At 38.0% G+C, this 22,972-nt stretch overlaps 1 protein-coding gene across 1 annotated transcript; it reads right to left on the minus strand.

Annotated features, from left to right (window-relative positions):
- Positions 1 to 478: 478 nt before the first annotated feature.
- Positions 479 to 20,300, minus strand: LOC586284 (the record flags this gene model as incomplete). Its single annotated transcript, XM_030977539.1, is given in 8 exon segments — positions 479 to 3,227; positions 4,199 to 4,406; positions 5,255 to 5,322; positions 7,347 to 7,477; positions 8,949 to 9,147; positions 11,331 to 11,547; positions 13,033 to 13,084; positions 19,693 to 20,300. Coding segments are annotated over 8 exon segments (4,077 nt in total), but the record flags the coding sequence as incomplete, so codon positions are not given.
- Between the last annotated feature and the right edge of the window lie 2,672 nt (positions 20,301 to 22,972).

The raw sequence follows: 22,972 nt of genomic DNA on the forward strand, positions 1-22,972 counted from the left end.
GACATATTTTGACATTATATGCTCAACAGTAAATCAGGAATTTTAAGTCACAATTGAATTCTTGAATGTTAATCACATTTGTTATAAGAGTCACCTAATATTTCTCATAATTTTAATGATTCTCCTCAAAGATTAGTTGTAAAAGGAAATATTAAGAAGATATTTTTCAAAAATAGAGTTGATTAGAACAAGCATGCAATCATGCATTCATATTCTCAACTCTACCTCTAGATAATCACAATAAAATACATAGGTATGCATACTTATGATCATTTTTGGTCATGTATTATTATCTTGGCTGTAATTAATAATGCCACTGCATTTTCAGTAAGTGTGGTAGTGGTAAGTACATGTACATGTACATGTATATGAGAAACATGAGATTATTAACTCACAATTGTCACAACTTTGTCATCCTCCTCCCAGACTGTAAGTAAGAAAAGGAAAAGAATATTTAAAGAAATGAAGGAAAACGTACCTGAGCTTTCAGATCCAAATCATCATCCAAATTGTAATTTTTCTCCATCTCATCAGTCAAGAGTTGACTAGGTTGGGTCAGTGCTTCAGACATTTCACTCCCGCATCCACTGTCACTCATGTCTGCATCCTCCAGGCTGACCTTTGCTCCTCCTCTTCCTCCATTCGGTCCTCGATGACTGGATGGACGCGATGGTTTGGATGACCCTGGTCTGACCTTAGCGGAGATGGGACGTTGGACTTGCGTCATGGCAACACCAGTAGTCAGCATGATGTCGTTCGGAACTCCAGAATTTTGTTTTGCTCTCGACAGCCTAGATGCATGCTGGCCATCTTCATTCCATGCTTCTCTCGAGGATAATAGATCATTGCTATAGCAACCAATACCAGGATGCGGTTCACCTAGAAGCATCTTGTACTCCAAGACAATATTCTGCTGCTGACTTGATTCATCAAAGAGTTCCTCGTCTTCAAGCTCTGAACGATTCTGGAACTCATCTTGTCCAAGGAATCTATGTAAAGAGCTATTAGGACAAACACAAGTATCCTCATCTAATCCACAACTGTCACAGTACAAGACTGGATCATCAACCTCAGGAATGTCATTATATGACAAAAGTTCTTCTTTCCTGCACAAGCTCTGAGCTTGGATTTCTTGCAGCAATTGTTCTAAGCTCTTGAAACAGATTACCTGATTCTCTTCTTCACTTTCGACTTCCTTGTCCTCAGTGTGATTATTGCTGTTACCATTTTCATTGTCTCCAGGATTTTCATCTTTATTGTTTCTATCTCCATCTCCTCCTCCTCCTCCTCCTCCTCCCAAAGCCCCACCTCCATTATCATTGTGACTATTACTACCTTGACCTGTTCCACTACCACTATCACCACCCGTTCCACTATCCCCATCATTCCCATTACCACCACCCGTTCCACTATCACCATCATTCCCATTACCACCACCCGTTCCACCATCACCATCATTCTCATTACCACCACCCGTTCCACTATCACCATCATTCCCATTACCACCACCCGTTCCACCATCACCATCATTCCCATTACCACCACCCTTTCCACTATCACCATTATTCTCATTACCACCACCCGTTCCACTATCACCATCATTCCCATTACCACCACCCGTTCCACTATCACCATTATTCCCATTACCACCACCCGTTCCTCTATCACCATTATTCCCATTACCACCATCCTTTTCTCTATCACCATCATTCCCATTATCCTTTTCCTTAGTGTCCTTTGCATCATCATCCACTTCTTCCTCCTCTTTCTTCTCTACTTCTTTATCACTGTCTTCCTTCATTGCACTTGATAACAATTCTTCATTATTTTGCTTTACAACATCATTCTCACAATTCTGAGTCACGACTGATTCAGATATGTTAGCATTTACAGAAACACTTTGGTGGTCTGCAGTATTGCTGAGAATTTCTTTTGGAACTGCTGTTTCAATTTGCTGTTGGTCTCCAGCTGGAGAGTTTTGTTCTATTTTGCTGCTCACTATACTAACATCTTTTTCATTGACTAATGTTATTGCTAATGCATCAATGCCTGTTCTTAGAACAGGATCAGAGTTTGGTGTTCCTGATACTGCATCATCTGCAGGACTAGATGCTCCTTCAGCACTTCCTTCCCTCAGAGGTGTTCCCTCAACATTATTGCTTACAATATCATTCTCTACAGCTGCTTTAACTGACCCATCAACCAATGAAATACTGGGAATATTGTTCAAGTTTTGAGATTCATTTCTCAGGGAGTCATTCACAGGCACAGTGTTAGTATTGCTATCATTGTTTGACTCTCTTCTATTGTCTTCAAGCTTTGTTCCATTTGACACATCTTCAGATGCATTCTGCATAATCATCTTCTTTTGTTCATGCAAAGTGGCTGACCCATATACATTAATCTTTGTCTCCTTATCTGTTATTGCTTTTTCAGGTACTTTAGTTTCTATTTTAGACACAACAGGTTGTTCAAGATGCTCTTCTGTAGGAATCGTTTCCAGTTTATTCTCACTTTGCATAGACCCTTCACTTTGTTCATCAGTCTCTGCTACAACATAACTCTGAGTAATACTGTCTTTCAGAATGGATGGTGAGTAACTTTGTTCAGGGTGATCACTCTTGGACTCATTTCTATCAACAGTCACAGTGTCTGGTACAACATTTTTGCTATTGATACTGTCATTATCATCAAGGTTTGGTTGAGATTCACTTTTCATTGCAGTGGTTACTTTTCTGTTCCCAACCCTATCATCACTCATTGCTGCACTGTCTAAAGCTGGATACTTCTGTTGGACACTATCCAAAGGATACTCATCATCATAGCCATTCTCCAGTTCTGTGGCATCCGAGGGTTCATTGTCGAACTGTGTGAGGTCATTTCTGGCCTGTGAGTTCTTCTTCACCATGTTGCATAGGATCTCTGCCCTACCCCCTTCAAGTTCACTGAGGTAGTCGCTCATATTGGACTCGCTCACATCATCAGACAGCTTGTCTGCATCACCCCCAGCCATCAGACGTTCTGGATCCTGTACAGCGGTACCTTCCTCCTTTGCGCTGGTCTCTGGACCCTTTGCCTCTGGGTCACCACCTTCTTGCTGAACTTCAACAGCAGGGATGTCGACCTGGTTGAAGATCCTGTCATCTATCATCATCACCATGCTGTTGAATGGACCAACGGGTCCAGCCTCTTCCACCATACTCTGTGATCTCAGCTGACCTGGTTGTCTGGGATTACAATTGAAAAAAAATACAGATATTTATTAGACATAAGAATATCCAAGCCGGTTAAACATTGTCGCATTGAAAAAGTGCAACAATTTACACTAGACCAAAAAGTAAAAGTTCAAAAAAGATTTCTGCAGTTGGTTTTTCTCTAGTAGACCACACTCCATACCTGCCAAATTCCACAGCTAAAATTGAGAATCTCTTAAAGACATCGTTTAACAATGTTAAATCTGAGATGCACGGCCCAACCTGTTATCAGTGTCTGTGATATGGTGTAATATTGAAGCCCTAAAAAAATTGTGTTTCTAAATGACCATGAAGTGCCTCAAAAAAGTAAAAATCTTTGAGTGACCGGTTTTACCATACTCGTTTTCACCATTTGACTGTAGTGTTATGAAAACCGTTTTGATTTTTAACCAAATTCTGATTTCGATTTCCAGTCATATATATCTTGATAATCAGACTTGTAAAAGTCATGGGGTTCCTGACTGACCTAAAGCTTTATAATTATCATTGCAGCATAAGCTAAATCTAGGATTTTATTTCAGAATCTTAGACAGAGTTACCCAATCCTAATTAGAATGAGTATATTTTGTATGCTTACATGGAAGTTTTCAGAAATAATGGTTCTCTTTGAAATTTGCTAACCTAATCCCATGACTTTCCATGACCAATATTTGCCATTTGCCAAGACCAGATAAGTTGCGTTTTGGTATGGGCTGCTGCCTATTGTCACTTCAAACTGGAGGGCTGCCTTAGCCACACGCGGCCCACAAACCATGGACCATGGAAACAGAGAGGAGTTGAAGGCTTTAGTTTTAAGGCTCATAATAAGGGATCATTCAATCCAAAATTATGAGGGATGGCAGATATGACACTGTTAGCCAATTAATTTCATATGTTTAGAGTGAGTACCTGTAAATACATATTATTCAAAAGAATAATTCCTATTTAATCTTAGCAATACTTACATGGAGGGATGGTTGGCTGGGTTATCCCTATCTAAGGACAGTGCTGAGACAATGGAGTTTCTGTGGACGGAACCTTGAGTCTCTGGTCTAGTGTGTAGTGAACTGCCTGTTGTGGACCTCTGGAAGACATCGGGAGGCAGCATGCTCAGTAACTCCTTCTTCCGCTGCAGCAAGAGGGCCTTGTCTGCTGTCTGTCCTCGGTTATCCTCTGATAAAGATCAAAAGTGGATTGACTTTTCATTTCCCATTTCATTACTTAAAAATCTAGAGGAGCCTTTGTCATTGCACTAATAAACAAATGTGTAAAACATTCTCTTGAACGTGCAATGCTGCATGAATACAGATAAAAGGTGACTTGAGCTAAACAAGTCTATGAAAAAACAAGGCAAACACCAAGCACAACTCACTAAAAAAATGTGCTATTTCAATCTGTCAGCAGTTCAGGATGTGAAATTTGGTTCCAGCAGTTTACATTTAGTAACTAGATGGATCTTCGACTGTGAGCAGTTGAAAAATGATGTTCTGCCATGAAGCAATTTTACAAACCAAAAGTCCAAAACAGAAGCAATTTTTCAAATTCAAGTTTGAAATTCATTGTGATTCATTGTGATTCATTGTAATCCATGAATAGGTTCTCAGAATATTGTGATTACAAGCTATTTTTCATATACACTGTACATGTATGACCCTAAAATCTAATCAGTTCATTGGCTCTGATAAAATACATAGATGCCTTGAGTTTGATGGTAATCCGTTCATCGGTTCTTATGATAGTGTGATCGCGAGCTGTGTTTGCATACATAATGAGCCCTGCGACCTTGTGACCCCAAAATCTAATCAAGATAAATACCTGTAGTATGAATTTGGCGATCCTAATTACCTAAAGAAAGTTATTACAAGTACAGGGTGACTTTTTTTTCTTTTTCTTTGAAGCATTGATGGGTGCAGCATGATTGCTAGTGACAACCAAAATGAGGATGATAACGACGTCGGATATAGTTACGCCTGTTTCTCACTCCGCTACACAGGTGACACAAAACTCATTCAAGTTCATACCTGTTAGTATTCCTTGGCATTCATCCATTCCAGGTCCATCCATCTTAAATGTGTGCAATGGCTTCAGTCTGGTTTGAGAGATTGAGAGATATCATAATTTAAAGCCATAACTGCTTCTTTTTTGCAGCCATCCATGGCTTCAGTATGACAATGCAGAAGGGTAGCAGTGAAAGACATTACTGGTTAAAGACATACCCAATCAAAACTTCATCACTAAAGAAAAGACTAACATGATTTTAACATCAATGCAACCACAAACATAATTTTAAATCGTCCTCAACACAAGATCACATTTTAAGTTAAAAGACTCCTAATTATTTGTGGACAAATCATTCCTCCCTTCTATAAGTTACACTTTCTACATCAAAACACTGCTTAACAGTATATAAAAAGATGCATTTTATTATAGCGAGAATATAACTATACATTTGGTAAATAGAGCCAACTTAACAGCAAAAAGCTAGTCAATGATTAATGATGCTAAAACATACAATTTCATGATCTCTAGCTTCAGACCCAATAATTACAAAAATTGAATCAATTTATCCCTCTATGTTGACACATAATGGTACCAACATTAAGTCAATTTTCTCAAATGGAACTCAAGATATCCCAAAATATAATTGAACCCTCTTCCTATAGTGATAGATAGGCCTACTATCACCAAGTTTGAAGTTCATACCTCAAGTGATTTTTAGATATTGAGATAACAAGGCTAAAAACTGTAATTTCGGAATTTAACCTCTATTACCTTTGACCTTTTACCTACTCACCCTAAAATCTGATCAGATCTTCATTCATTATGGATAAATAATAATAATACATTTTGATTTACTAGCGCATAATAATTAACACTTAATTCTCTATGCGCTTTACATTAAAAGAGTACACTTTACAATCTACATCAACATATATATATATATATATATATATATATATATATATATAAGAGGATAAATAACACCACTACATGCCTGCTCATTAACACAAGAATTGTTACACTACTGTCAGAAAAGGTGTGTCTTTAAGACTCTCTTAAAATCATAAAGGGAAGATGTATTCCTGATCCTTGAGGGCAGAGAGTTCCAAAGAGCTGGAGCCGAAACCACTAAGGATCGGTCTCCATAGGTATGCATATTAACAGGGTGTACTGCAAGGAGGTGTTGTGATAATCTAAGTGTCATACTGGATTGTGCTTACAAATTAGATCTGACATATATTAAGATGGAGCAAGATTATTCTGTGCTTTACAACACAAGATAAGAATCTTGAATACAACACAATTTCTATGGGCAACCAGTGTAGTTTCTTTAGAAGGGGAGTGATGTAATCTCTTGAACGAGCACTCACTGTTTACCTTGCTGCTGTGTTTTGAATTCTTGGAAGGCCATACACCAATGAATTACAATTATCAACACAGAACAATATCAACGCATGAACAAGTATATATTAATAGATCTTCTATTTAGATATTGCCGGATCTGTCAAATTTTCTGAATGGCCATGAATGCCAACTGACATCTTTTAGTGATGTGAGTTTTTTTTGGTGAAGTTTGAGATATTGGAATAATGCTAAACCTGTAATGTCATACGTTGACCTCTATCACATTTGACCTTTGGTGATACATACTATCACAACGCTTGGAATTTATATTTCACCACTTTTGATGGGAGGAGGCATAAATAGTTTCTCATATACAGGCTGCTCACAGACAGAGTTGTGAATTCTAAAATGAACATCACCGATCTGTAACAGTACTTTATCCCAATCTTCTTTTCTCTTCGCAGCAAAAACACCCCCAAATAACAGGCATTTTAATTGACCTGCAGACGTGCCAGCAACAATTGTGGAAACTTCAGAAATGTTCTAAGCACCTCTTTTAATGAAATAATCTGCATTAAACAGAAGAATCTAAAAAATTACTTATAAAGAGAAACAAAAATTAAAAATTGAATGAATTTCCCACAGGAAAAACAGCAAGAGATTTCCGACTCAGTTTCTGATGCAAAGATTGAAGGGGAGTGAGAAACAAAATTACGAGATATCAAAAGCTTGCCATTTTGTGATCAGGGCTTTATTGAATAAACTTACTTTCCCTTTAGTAACCTGCCTCCCTTACGACTGGGCGGGGGATCCTGTTGCCTTGCCAGAGCTTGGGTTACCTCATGCAAGGCTAGCATTGTAGATTCCTTCAACTCCTGACCAGGAGACACAGGTCGTTCCTGATAGGGAAAATGAAAGAAATATATTTTACAATTGGCATATACATATAACTCGTACTTAAGAAATGTCTTTAAGGTAGAACACCCTGTATTCATCTATTAATGAGGTGTCGTGGTATAATGGATAGGTCGCTGGACTGTGTGAATCACATGGTTTGCCACAGCGCTAAAGACGACAAGATATTAATTTACATAAATGGGGACCTGGTAGGTATTTGTTGAATGCTTGAGTCATGGCAGCTTGACTGAGGCCTGGGCCGTATTCAATTCAATACTTAAGTACAAAATTTAAGCTTTTTACTTAGTATTTGGCTTAGATAAAATACTTAGCCAATTATGGTATTCAATTCGCACTTTTGGCTAAGTATTTTACTCTAAATCTAAGCCAACTCCATACCACACTTAAGCCAATTATTTAGAGGCCTTGATAGGCAGGCATATGGTTTTCTTACGCAGTATTATATCCTGCGCACAATTATATTAGCGCACATTTATTGTAATGCATCAATTGCGCATTACTTTTGATTGACCGTGTGACGTCACAATGCTTATCAGTAAGTATTTTAATTAGATTTTGTCTTACGTAAGTATAAGTCTAAAATGCGATTTGAATACGAGATAAGTCAATTACTTAACTTAGCCATTTACTTAGTAAATTTCTGACTTATGCTAAGTATTGAATTGAATACCGGCCCTGGGGAATAATATGATTGGAGATCCCTCAGTATTAAAGGGCCATCCAACTTTTGTAATCATTTTTTTTTTGTATATAAGCAGAAAAATAAGAGAAACAAAATAGTATGGTAGTTTGAAATAAATAGGACAAATAATAAGAAAGTTATGAGTGTTTGAAATATAAGATCACTAAATCTATACAAATCACAAATCAGGTCACTGGATCTCCATCAACAACTTGACCGTATATAAATTTCTGTTTTCATCCTCAGGACCTTCTCTCTCTGGGCATGTCTGGGCATGTCTCAAAATATATTGTAGGTAGCATTTTATCAAAGCTTCTCTAAAATGAAAAGACCCTCCTGCATCCCGAGTCGAACATTTTGAAAAATTGAAATTTTAATCTCTTTGTGAGTCGGAACAAAGGGGATAATTGTCATACTGATGAGGATACCTTGGGTTAACAAGCCATATTATTATCATTATTATTATAATGATCATCATGATTATGATGATTATTTTTATCATTATTATTATTATTATGAGTTAAGGCAAACAACAGGCTTCTAACATGTCAAATCTTGCCTTCACAAACTTATGAAGGATCTGTCTTCATTACACAAAACTTTCTTGATGGGGAGTAATATGTCTATCTTTGGATACATAGCAAATATAAATGGAGAATTACTAATGTATTGTAAGTTTATGTTAAGTCATCTTAGGCCCTGAGCAGAAGAAAACATCTTTTGTTTGAGGTTTCTCATATGACCTGTCGGACTCGAGCAAATGTACATACTATGGGTGTTGAGTTCTCCACATTGTGCTTGAATGGCTGTGAGAGTTGGTAGTTAGCCTTGAGGGTTGAGGCCTCTAGCACCATCGGAGCCTGAATGGGAGCAAGCCTCCGCCTCCCTTCATTTGGCGTCGCCTGATGGGGCCAGAAACGGTTGCCTAGTGACCACAATGATGGAGGACCAGCCAAAAATGCAGAATTTCTTTAGAAGAGCGATAGAAAAAAGAAAGGCAAGGTGATTAAACAGATCATAGATGTATAATTTTTTTAAAACTAGATGGAACTTCCACTGCATGCAGTCCAAAATGCCTCCGCTATAAACGATTTCACAAACCAAAACAGAAGCAATTTTTCATATTCAAGTTTAAACGTAATCCATTAACAGGTTCTCAGAATATTGTGATTACAAGCTATTTTTCATATATATGTATGACCCTTTCATCTTTGACCTCATGACCCTAAAATCTAATCAGTTCATTGACTTTGCAAGATAGATACATGTCTTGAGTTTGATGGTAATTTGTCCATCGGTTCTAATGATGTGATCGGTTTTAATGATGTGGCTCTGCAAGATGCATACATGACCTACATGTAAGTTTCAGAGATGCCAAGTTCAAAGATCAGCAATAAGTGACATTTGCATGATTCGGCGCGCGAGCCTATAACACACGTATAAGGTATAGCGTTTTTTTGAAATCTAGCGCGCGCCGTGCGTGAGAGCATTTCCAGACCCTCGAAATGCGTGACACTTGGTGTTCTTTAATAGTTGTTTAATAACATATTTAAATATCCCTGTCCAGCAGGCCAGCACCGGTCGATTCCATTCAGCAGACGGGCCGAGCCAGCGGCCCATTGATTGGTTTAGCACTGTGTGCGTCGGCCAATAAGCCTTGTGCATTAGCCGAACCAGCGGATGAACCAGCGGCCTGTTGATTGGTCGAGCACCGTGCAAAATTTCAAAATGCTCTAAATCGTCTCAAATTCATTTTCTATTGTTAAATGTTACATGTATATTGTTAAATGTTACATTGTATGTTCTATCATTTGTATTTACACTGTCAAAAAAGCCATTGGAAGCAAAAAATTTTATGTAATGTTTGCATGCATGGATCAATAAAATTATCTTGAATCTTGAATCTTGAAATACAGGTTTGTTTGTTTTTTTGTTGCTTTATGGACACACTCAAGAGACTCAGACGCGTTTCCAAATTTTAAGAGCGTGACCGCCAGGAAGATCGCTAAAATCAATTAAAATTTTTGTTCATTGCTTCTGCTGTTCCTGGCTGAATTTGGAATGAACTGCGTGTATGTGATATGTGATGTGCTATGATGCTGTTCATTTTAAGATGATTTTGTAATGCATAAGGTGGACCAGCCGAAAACCACTCCTGGTCAACCCCTCCCCCCCCCAGCTTTACTCTATTTAATACAGTTAATACTATTTCATTCCAAATGTATTTCTATGTAGTATAAAAAGTATACTTATAACATCTTTAATGGTCTCAGCGGCGGTGTTATGTACAATTTGCAACTTCCATAAACCAGTATGTACTATGACCAAGTCAACGCAAAGCGTAGCATCCCCTCGCAGGGAACAAATGGCCTATATACGTCAGAACAAGTTACCTCCATTGGACTATACTATTACAAGGAAGTTAACCACATTTTCACATATATAATTAGGTGTTTTGCATATTTCATGAGTTATGACCTTTCACTTTTGACCTACAGACTCAGAAATCGAACTTGGGCTGTACATGTATTTTGATACCATGTACCTTCATATTAAATTTCATTAAAATTCGTCAAACATTGATGATGATGATGATGATGATGAACAGCATTTGTATGGCGCCATATATCTGTTTAAAAAAACATTCAAAGGCGCAAGCTCCTCCAATAAAATTAGCATTTAAATTTCTGAAGGAAGATGTGAGTTTTGAGTGAAGCTTTGAAGTGGTCCAGGTTGTCAATTTAATGAATAGATGATGGGAGGGAATTCCACAGGCGAGGAGCAATAGAGGAAAATGCCCGGTCTCCATATCCCTTGAGATGAGTAATGGGTACCTGGAGAGTAAGGCCACATTACTAAAGTTATGGATCAGAAACCAGATTCGCATATTTAATGAGCTATGACCTTTGACCTTTGAACTCCAAAATCGGACTTGGCCTGTATTTTGATATCATGTACCTTCATATCAAATTTCATTAAAATCTGTCAAACATTACTGAAGTTATTGATCGGAAACCAAATTTGTTACGAACGTACCGGTACGCACGGAAGGAAGGACGGACGGACGGCAGCGTTATTATATCCCCTCCGACTTCGTCAGCGAGGGGATAACAACTGATTTCTGAAAACAGCTTGGCCTTCTGTTAACTTACTTGTGAGTAAAGAAAGAATTGTAGTTGTGCAGTGACGATCCGGCCCGGGAAGGCACTCTTGGGGTACTCTTGCCTCCTCCATAAGGAGAAAAAGGGGGATGGTTAGGGGTTTGAGATCTCCTACCAGCTGTTGGGTGTATGAACTCTGGACTAATCCTCTTTGGTACAGATCTGCCTTGCTTTTTGGAGAGTTGCTTGCTGGAATAAGACTTTCCTTCTGTATGATTGGTTCACAAACAGGAATGGAATGAAATAATATGATTAAGAAATATCATTAATATTTTGACACACAGTAACTTTAAGTATAATTCAAATCTCGTCAAGACAAAATGTTAATACAATTAAAATTAAAATAACAGTGAACATGTTCACGTAGTATTACACGCCAACAACTACATGTACCTTCACTTATAATTGAACTAGATGGAATTTTGACTGCGCGCAGTCGAAAATGATGCCTCCGCCATAGAGCAATTTAAACAAGTTTGGAGTTTAAATCTCCAGTGGTTCTTGAGATATCATGATAACAATCTCAATGTATGGAATTTCATAAGTTGACCTCTGTGACCCTTGACCTTTGACCTACGTGCTCCAAAATCTAATCAGATTGTCTTCCTATGGTGATACACACTATCATTAAGTTTGAAGTTTAAATCTCCAGTGGTTCTTGAGATATTATGATATGGTGATACATACTATCATTAAGTTTGAAGTGAAAATTCTCCAGTGGTTCTTGAGATATCGCGATAACGATCTCAATGTATGGAATTTCATAAGTTGACCTCTGTGACCCTTGACCTTTGACCTACGTGCTCCAAAATCTAATCAGATTGTCTTCCTATGGTGATACACCCTATCATTAAGTTTGAAGTTTAAATCTCCAGTGGTTCTTGAGATATGATAACAATCTCAATGTATGGAATTTCATATGTTGACCTCTGTGACCCTTGACCTTTGACCTACGTGCTCCAAAATCTAGTTTTTACATCTCCAGTGGTTCTTGAGATATCATGATAACAAGCTCAATGTATGGAATTTCATAAGTTGACCTCTATGACCCTTGACCTTTGACCTACGTGCTCCAAAATGTAATCAGATTTTTTTCCTATAGTGATACACACTATCACTAAGTTTGAAGTTTAAATCTCCAGTGGTTCTTGAGATATCATGATAACAATCTCAAAGTATGGAATTTCATAAGTTGACCTCTGTGACCCTTGACCTTTGACATACGTGCTCCAAAATCTAATCAGATCGTCTTCCTATGGTGTTACATACTATCCTTAAGTTTGAAGTTTAAATCTCAAATGCTTCTTGAGATATCGCGCTAACAAACTCAATACAAGGAATTTCATAAGTTGACCTCTGTGACCTGTGACCTTTGACCTACGTACTCCAAAATCTAATCAGATCGTCTTCCTATGGTGATATAAATACTATTCCCGAGTCTTAAGTTTAAATCTTGAATGGCTCTTGAGATATTGTGATAACGGTCAAACGGGACGGACGTACGGACGGACGTACGGACGGACAACCCGAAAACATGATGCCTCCGGCACCACCTTCGGTGGTGGAGGCATAAAAATGTAAAAATACATGATTTAGAGATATACAGAGAAATGTCACCATGCCTATAGGCTTACTAAAAAGAGCTGAATACATGTAGATTAATGATGATAGGATAACAGTTGAAATGACTTACCCATTACTGCCTTATCAGCTGGTAAAGTATCAACACTTAGGAATGGAACAGGCTGAAAGCAAAACAAAACAAAACAAGAAACATTGAAAATATCTGTATTTCTTGGTAGAACAAAAGATTTTAAGGTATATGCATGTAGGACCAGATCTACTCTTTAGTGAATCTAAAATAATTAGTGTTGTTCTAATTGTTGTAATTGTTTCTTTATTTCAAAGAAGAGTATAGCAGTGCACAATGTGTACAGTCAAATAATCATGACCATGTCCATGAACCTACATGTACATGTACATGTATTTGGGTCAAGGCAGGTTTGTGCAATAAATCATAGAATACAAAGAAAATACAATGATGGAATTCAAATCACGATGACTTTAGGAGAAAACATATCGTCATTTACTCATTATTGATAATTTTTAAAATAATATAAGCATGTAAGAAAATTTGTGAGAAGTGGGGGTATGGTATAAGGGAGTTTACAGATACAATCTGTGCATGGTTCAAATGCTGTCTTTAAAAATTTCATTTAAATTTTTATTTTATTGGTACCCAATTAGTATTTAGCCAACCACAAATGTATTACTCAAAATATGTGTTTCATAATATCAAGAAGCGGGGTTGCAATAACAAAAAATTCTTATTTTTAACATAAGTAAGCAGGTCAAGAACAATTGGTTTACTTTTGACTTCTTTATGAAAACAAAAATCCATTCATGAATCCATTTCGGATCCTGATTTTTGTTCTTACTTTCCTCCCTATTCTCTTTTTTTTTTTATAGTGGCCCTTCAAGTGCTGCTTGGGGCACATGTCCCCTCTCCCACCCCTATATGCCACTGAGTAAGAAACTCATTACGATAATGATGATGATTCACAGCATTTGTATGGTGCCATATATATCTGTTTAAAAAAAAACATTCAAAGACGCAAGCTCCTCCAATAAAGTTAGTCATTAATTGTCTGAAGGAAGACGCGAGTCTTGAGCAAAGCTCTGAAGCGTTCCAGGTTTTCAATTCGCGGAGAAATGATAGGAAGGAGTTTCACAGGGGAGGAGCAATATAGGAAAAATGGCTGGTCTCCATATCCATCGAGATGAGTAATCGGCTTCTGGAGAGTAAGACCAGATGAGCAAAGACCAGGGTGAAGATGACGCTGCTCAATTAAAGATGACACATATCCTGGGGTCTGACCATGAATTGCCTGAAATGTGAGCAGGATCTTGAATTCAATTCTGCTCTTGACAGGTCGAAGCCAATGCAGCTCAGCCAGGACAGAAGAGATATGATCATGCTTCCTCAAGGCCGTTACAGAAATCAAGTCTAGAGGAAATAAGTGAATGGATGAGGCTTTCAGCTGCAGTCTGCAGTGAAGAAATAACCTGAACCATTCTAGGGCAGTGCCATCAACCTTGAAGTCCCTGTAGCCTCTGGAGAAGGCCTTTGTGATCAATCATATCGAATGCAGCATATCCAAAAGTCCAAAAGAATACCATAGCTGCTTTCTTGTTGTAGCCTGCCCTCAAGATGTCATTAGATATTTTCAAAAGAGTAATCTCCACGCTGTGAAGCCTCTTGTACCCAGACTACATGGTCTCATGAAGGTCATAGTACAGAAGGTGTGATGTCAGGCTTTTGGCGACCACTTTCTCAAGGGCTTTGGCGAGGAAAGGCAGCTTAGATAAAGGCCGATAATTGCTCATCTCGTCAAGATTTAAGGATGACTTCTTCAGTACAGGAGTAACAAGAGCAAGTTTCAGTTCTTCCAGAAACTTACCTTCCTGTAAACAAGCATTGACTATCTTTGAGATAAGCATAGCCATCAAGTCATCATTTTCCTTCACAACTGAGGTAGGAATCGGATCCAGGGAGCATGACTTACATGTACATGTAGCAGGGGTCCTTCTAATGACTCTATGTATCTCTAGCGGACTTGTGGGCGCGAATGTAGTCAGACGCTCCCTGCAAGAGGAGGTTACATTGTTGTCTAAAGCTACTCCATCAGTCAAAGACATATCTGACTGCAGGTTGCATCTAATAGACTCAATCTTACTAATAAAATACCTTGAGAATTTAGAGGCTAGATGAGGACTGATGTAGTTGATTCAGTCTTCCGGTGCAGGAGCTTGTTGATGATGGTGTAGAGTGCCTTCTGGTCATCTCCACAATCAACTACTAGTATGAGTTCATTGTAGTAGTCACCTTTAGCATCAGAAAACAATTCCTTGTCTCGATTTCTCTGCTTTCCGAAGATTTTTTATTCAACTAAAGCCTTGGTCCGTCTCCATCATCTTTCAAGTTGTTGCCACTTTCGTTACTCTTTACCGATATCCTCATTGTACAAAGGAACTACCGGCTGCTCCACAATAACACATGTTTGCACCGGAGCATGTTTATCCAGCAAGTCCCTCAGCATTACATTATACTGGTGTATACTGGCGAACTATTAGTCATCAACAGCACCACAGGAGTTTGAAAGTAGACTTGAATCTTCAATATCCAGTCTAAGCTGAGCCGAATAATAGACTTCAACTTGCGGTACAGGCACTTCTTCACAGGCTTAGCTTTTTCTAGCTGAAGGAGACAGTGGACCGAGCTGTGATCTAATATTGAGTCCCGGATAAGCACAGAATTAATGTTCTCGGCATCGATGCGGGTGATGACCAGATCTAGAATGTGACCTGACTCATGAGTAGTTTCGTCCACTATTTGCTGGAGATTATGATCAAGGAGTAGTCTCTGCAAAGCTCTGGGCCCGTTTCACAAACCTTACCATTGATGGTAACTTTGCAATCAATGGTATCTACCATGGAAACCTAAATTTTGAGTGGCTGTTGAGCCTTGTTACCATGGTAGTTGCCATTGATGGCAAAGTTACCTTTAATGGTAAGTTTTATGCAATGGGCCCTGGTATGACTAGATTGTTGATTATCCCAGTGGGCATTAAAGTCTCCAAAAATAAACAGTTTCACTGTGAACAAGGAATACCTATCCAGCTTAGCCGAAATTTTTTGGATGAACTCGGTGAACATATAGAACTGTTCTTACGTGATGGTGGTGGAGATAAACTACGATTACCTTGATCTTCTCATTCAATACCATGGGACAGTTCAGTTACAATAAACTCAAATAATTTTGGTTGGATGCTTGTTCTTAATACCATAACCTGCTGGGTTATCGCCCCCCTGAAACAAGGGGCTTATTAGACACAACGGCCGTCTTCCAAAGTCATACGCAATCCAATGTTCTTGCAAGGAAAAGCATGTTTGTTTCTAAAAACAAAGGATGTAAGCAGCGGTTTAGAGGGGAAGTGGTGCAAGTCGGGCCTAGTGGTAGATTATGATATCTAATATATAACGTTATGCTGAAGGAAACTAAAGATAACTAGAAGATGATAGAAAATTGTGAGAGATATGATCAGAGTTGTTAATAACATGTGTAAATCTTCAACAAGGATTCTACCCCAAAATCATCATGATCAGCATAATTCACTGAGTCATTTGCCAATAAGATACAGTCTGCTCTCCAAAACATTACTCCTATGGTAGAAACACGTGCAGAGTCACTACCTGTTCATGCTCCAGGTACTAAATTCTTAAGATTTTCTCCTGTGTCCTCAGGTACGGTTGCCAAGTTAATAAAAAACTCAAGGTCAAACACTTGTCCTTCAGTTCCCATTCCGTTTTTCCTTCTGAAGAGATGTGCTGATGAAATTTCTCCTCTCATAGCAAGAATTATCAATCTATCATTTGAGACGGATTGCTTTCCAGTTCAGCTAAAACATGTGTACATTGCAATAAAAAATAAAGACGTGTCAGGTGATTGCAATGATTTGAAAAACTATCGTCCCATAGCAAACCTCTCATTTTTGTCAAAGTTGATTGAGAGAGCTGTGGTAATGCAACTAGAGATTCACTTCACTAGCAATTCTCTTTATACATGACTAAATCTTTCTACTGCACTGATCATAGTTGTAAAACAGCCCTTGTTCGTCTTTTTAAAGATTTTCTTCTAACCATGGACCTACTACGAATGGACATTCTACGGCGAGAGTAGTAAAAATAATGATAGCTACCACCTGTTCTTTATACTTTTCTCTATGTTTTAAGTCTGACCACAATGCTGCGGCATGTTCTGATAAGCTCCATTTTTATCTGATTATTTTTCTAGTTCTCCTTTTCAGCCTACCGGTATTTATCTGTTGTTGTTGTTTTAGTTTATAGGCATTTGTCATTCAGAAGTGAATATTTACGCCCTTTTATTGTGTAGTCTCCTCTCCAGCTTCTCTTTCTCATTTCTCTACGCTCTCTCTCTTTTACTGTCTTACCAGTCCTTCTAATCTTCTATAACATTTGTCTTATTGCCTTCTGTTACGCGATTGTTCTCCTTCAATTATCCTCTAGTCATCCGTTTCAATCTCTTCTCTTGTTTCTCTTTCTTTTCTTTGATCATATCCTTGATTATTTATTGTGAATTGCCATTTATATTTATTATGTATCTTTTGTAAATTCAATTTGTTTCAGCCTCTAGCTGCTATTTGAATGTTTTTTAATCTATAAACCATATCAAATCAACTCAAATCAAATCAAACCTAAGTTCATGCACAGGGGTTTACAGCCGATTTACAAAAAAAATATGATCCATAAAAAATAAGGTAGATCTAGACTCTAGTCTCTAGATCTAATTTCATATTGCAAGGCAAAATGTCATAAAACCAGTCGATACAACTTATTACTTACAATTTTGAGGATATCTGCTCTCAAAATGAAGATTTCCAGACCTTTATCGGTAAGTAAGTAATTTTTCGGAACGGACGCAAATGACTGCAAAATTTGCCAATTTTTTGGTCAATATTTTCATAATTTCACACCCGATTCCAGAGAAAATTCTGTCTGTGGGTAATTTTATGGTTCCTCTTTCCATTGGTGATATCAGATTTTCAAAATTATACCAATTTTTTGAGATAGCAAACTTAGGTCACGCGCGAACTTTGGTCACACAGCCATACTAAAGTAAAGGAGTAGGCCTACATGTAGATCTAGACCTCTAGACTAGATCTAAAGTAAAAGCCGTAAAAGGCTAGTAAAATAAACTTTCTGTCTACTCTCGGTCACCCAATCATTTACTTTCAGGACTGTAAAATACATGTCTAATAGTAATACTAGACCAAAAGCTTCAGTCTCTCTATATCGTTGGTTGTTCCGCTAAGACTACGTCTGGCTCCACTAGACCTCCGATTATAGAGACTAAAGTTTGTCCAATGGGGACTGTATGGAACAAATGGTTCGGTTCGGCAGGACCGCGATGAATGAGATATGCAATGAGATTTTCACTCTTTACATCCTCATAAATGCTGCAATATTACAATAATTAGAGTCTAATTAAGGGTCTATATAGCTTATTTGACTTACGATAGCTTGCTCATTTAGATTCTAAATTAATGATTAATCCGAGAAAGTCACGTAGTCAACATCGATTCGTTGCCAGCCATCTTGGTTTTAGTTGATGAATATTCATTTTTTCTTTTCGAACGTCCAATAGCTACTGTAGCTACGTACGAGTCAGCCTGGCTTGACCCACGAAAACGAGTGCTCTGATTGGCCATTGACTATGTTTTGGTAGGTTGACCCGGAAATATATCGGCCGCCAGGTCATGTGATTACTAGTTCGAGTGCATGAACGTACCGTTTCACTGTTCTGAGACAAAAATGGGACAACTCGTATAGATTCTGGACTAGATCTAGACTAGATATAAGTAAGTCCGTAAATTTCTCATTTTAAAACAGTTCATCTAATCTAGACCTAGATCTAGATTTAATAACTCCATAGACTAGAGTCTATAGGAATATACAAATACATACATAGTCTAGGTCTAGACTAGTATTTGTGTATCTGCTTTATAGACTAGTCTAGATCAGAAAATTTACAAAAGTCTCTAGATGGAGTCGGGCTAACTCGCCCCACGGGACATCTCGCCCCAGCCTCAAAGACTGGGGCGAGATATCCCGACATGATTTATCGATAGAGAGATACCAATATGTATATGTTTGTGCTCATTGTGACTTAATAAGGCCATTTCCAACCACAATCTGTAATGGAATTTTGTCAAATGATACTATTGAAGACAATCTATATCTTCTCTTTAGACTTTAGGTAAAATGACAAAAAAATGGCATTTTGGACAATTTACTCACAGCTCGCAATTCGCATCGCCGCACATAGACTACAGTGCGTTGTATCGATACGAACCACGGAAATTCAAGCAGTGTTTTTGTCAGTACGTCACTGCAAAAATATAATTTTCATAATGTAGGCCTACAGTCTGTACAGAAGTCGTCGTACCGTGGGGGTAATCTAGAGGAATCAGGGCTAACTCGCCCCACGGCCACGGGACATCTCTCCCCAGAACGCTCAAAGACTGGGGCGAGATGTCCCGACATGATTCATCGATCGAGAGATAATTTACGGCCAGGCCCAGGACGAAAGAATGTGAACAAACATCAGACTCAGAGGTCCAGGCCTAGTGAAAAAAAATTGCATTCACTTTGCGTTACGATTTTCCTTACCGTCACTTCGTGAAAACAGGGACGAAATGTCAGTTTTATTAAAGAAATGACCCATATCAGACGGTTATTTCTGTCTAGTCTAATAATAGATTTAATTGTTTACCTCTTCAGGCTTTCGTGGGCGTGCACGAGATCGAACGGCCTTTCTCGATGAGGGTGGAGAGCTCGAGTTTGATCTGGTGGAGGCAGAAGGCAGCTTAAAATCAATCATTGGCATCACCATCACACTCTCTGGAATCCCATTTTGCCTTGAATTTTCCATAAATGGACTTCCAAACTCTTGGTGACCATTTTGAGGCATACAATTATGGAGGATGTTCATCGGCCCATTCTGCTGTTTCTGCGGCTTGAAGGACTGGCCATTTACAGCGTTCACCCCAAGGAGATCTCCGCCTGGCCCAGGCGCCGGGGAACCGCTTGCTCCGTAAGACTTAGATTTAGAACTTCGAAGAGCCGATGTTGGACTTTGAGTTTCGACAACCACAGGCTCTTTCCATGTTAGCATCGTCGATGCCGACTGTTTGACCGAATCTTCTGTCGGAGAGAGCGCCTGCATGATGCCTGCTATTTAATGTGCATGTCTGCACAAGACTTTATGCTCAATTCATCACATTTTGAACATCTTTCGATAGATTTCAAGTGCTGTCAATTGTCATACCGCAGGGTAGCAGCTCTCTATTGGCAGCCATATTGGATATGTTGCTAATTAGCATAATAATGAATATGTATTTCAGTAGAAAAACTTTTGTGGTAATCCGCCTCTGTTATTAATTCTCATATAAAGAGAAAATTAATTCCCTTTTCATCGATAAAACATTAGTTTGATAATGATAAAGTTGTTATAAAGAATTATATATACTTCGAACATGCTCCATATTCCCGATTTCTTTTTTTGTACACGTAACAAAGATACTTCTTTATTAGCGCATTGATACCGTCTAGACAGTTGTTTAAGTTGCAAACCGTCCTAGCTACCGTTGCTATGGGGTCTGCAAGCCGCGCGCGCTGTACTGTACTTTACCAGATGGCTTCAAATAACTCAAAGTCAACCAAGTCAAAGCAACTTTCCGTTTGGCGGCGTTCATGGACTTGGCGTTCTACTACGAAAAGAAATATTAAAATTTGTGTCAATTATTAAACAGGCTAAATCTGAAACAGTATTTTGGTTAAAGATCAGCGAGAAGGCATTTGGATTTCCGTTTATACTTGGTGCTGTTTACATTCCTCCTGAAAATTCTAAATATTTGAACGAGCCTATGTTTGATGACATTGCTTCTGATCTTCTCATGTTAAAAAAATGTACATAATATGCCATTTTTTCTTCTAGGAGATTTCAATGCAAGAACAGGTGTTGAAAATGAAATATCTGGTTATTCTGAAATTGAGGATTGCGCCAACAGTCATTATGTGAATGATTTTTTTTTATAACGATTAATAGATACTGAGGATTTCCAGACTTATAACATATTAAGGTTGAGAAGATGTAACAGCGACGCTGTTATTAATAACCACTGAAAAAGATTTCTTGAACTAAGTGTAGACATTTTAAACTGATTATTGCAAATGGAGACATGGATAAACAAGGGGATTTTACATGTGCTAACACAAGTACCATTGATTATTGTGCCGCATCGCTCGAATTATTCCATGTTCTTAATATCTTGCGGTTGATATATTTGACCCTTTTTTTTGTCTGATAAACATAATCCCATTGTATTAAGATTGAATAGCGAAAGCAGTTATGAAAAATGTAAAAGTGACAAAAGTTTCGGGATCAACGACGAAAATTAAATGGAGTGTAAATTCTGCTAAAGATTTTGTTGATAACATCGACCAAAGTCTAGTTGAAAATATACATTATGCTGTCGATCGTTAAGAGGGTCACGACATTCAGATTGATCAGGAATCAATCGTTAATGTAGCTTGTTTATTAAAAAATATTTACCTTACGGCGGCCAAAAAAAGTGGAATGGTAAAAACCTATGGAAATCATAAACCTTGTAAATCTGGTCGAAAGCGGAAACCATGGTTTGATGCAAATTGTGTTCGGTTAAGGGCTCAGTATCAATCTGATAGTATTGAAAAGGAATATACCAAAGTTAAGAAAATGTATAAAAAAGCTATTCGTTCAGCTCAAAACAACTTTGATATAAAAATCAACAGTGAATTAAGAAATCTTAAAATCAATCAACCACAAGCATATTGGACAATCATTAATTCAGCTAACGGTTTAAGTAATGAAAAAAAAAAAACAATTGAAATTCATTCTCTTGAACAACACTTTCGTAGTCTGAGCCAAAATCAAAGAGATAATGCAGATATATTAGAACCTGACCAAATTCTTTCGAGCAATCAATGTATCAACCGTTCTATAAGCAGGGAAGAAGTAACATGTCAAATAAATAGACTGAAAAACGGTAAGGCACATGGCGATGATTTAGTTCTAAATTATTTTTTAAAGTGTAGCACAAAGTCTGTTTTATGTTTTAATCGTTGGGTTATTTAACATTGTATTTGAAAGTGGAATTGTAACATCTGAATGGACAATGGGGTTAATTCACCCTCTTTATAAGAAGAAAGGAAATCCTAATGATCCGAACAACTATAGGAATAACATTGCTTAGTTGTCTTGGCAAGCTGTTTACAGCAGTCTTGAATGAGCGACTAATAACGTCTTATCTCGAAGATAATGAATTGCTATAGGTGATGAACAGACTGGTGAACAGATCACATTTTTGTTCTCCATTCAGTGATCGATTTATATCTCTCTTCAAAAGAGTGGGTTTAATGTGCATCATTTATTAAATACAAGAAGGCATTTGATTTAGTTGACAGGAGTTCTCTTTGGAATACTTAAGAATAATGTTGATGGTAAGTTTTTCAATGTAATTAAACATACTGTATGCCGCAGGCTAATGTAATTTCTGGTACAGAAAAGTCTTCTTTATTTGATTGTAACATTGGTGTGCGAAAAGCAGGCACATAGCCAGGGGGGGGGGGGGCACGTGCCCCCAAAATATTTCCATGATCGGTTGAATTTTTTAGACCCCTTTTTTGACCTCGATCGATTACAAGTCATGTATGTGCCCCCTAAACATCGAACTCTGGCTACGTGCCTGGCGACAAGGAGAAAATTTATCTCCGATGCTATTTGCCCTCTTAATATGCGCTCAAATAAGACCTTTTTAATGTCGGCTGCTAGAAGTTTTGCACCCCGTATTCGATGAAGTATATAATAATCTACATTTCATGTCAGTTTAAGCACATTTAAAGCAAATGGGAATTAGCAACAAATGTATTAACCCCACCCCCTTCTATGCGCCAAACGTTTAGGTTTGTTTTGGACATTGGTTGATACGCGCTCAAATAAGACCTTTTTAATG

This window comes from Strongylocentrotus purpuratus, unplaced genomic scaffold (genome assembly GCF_000002235.5).
Source record: "Strongylocentrotus purpuratus isolate Spur 01 unplaced genomic scaffold, Spur_5.0 spur5_contig_807, whole genome shotgun sequence".
Taxonomy (NCBI): Eukaryota; Metazoa; Echinodermata; class Echinoidea; order Camarodonta; family Strongylocentrotidae; genus Strongylocentrotus; species Strongylocentrotus purpuratus.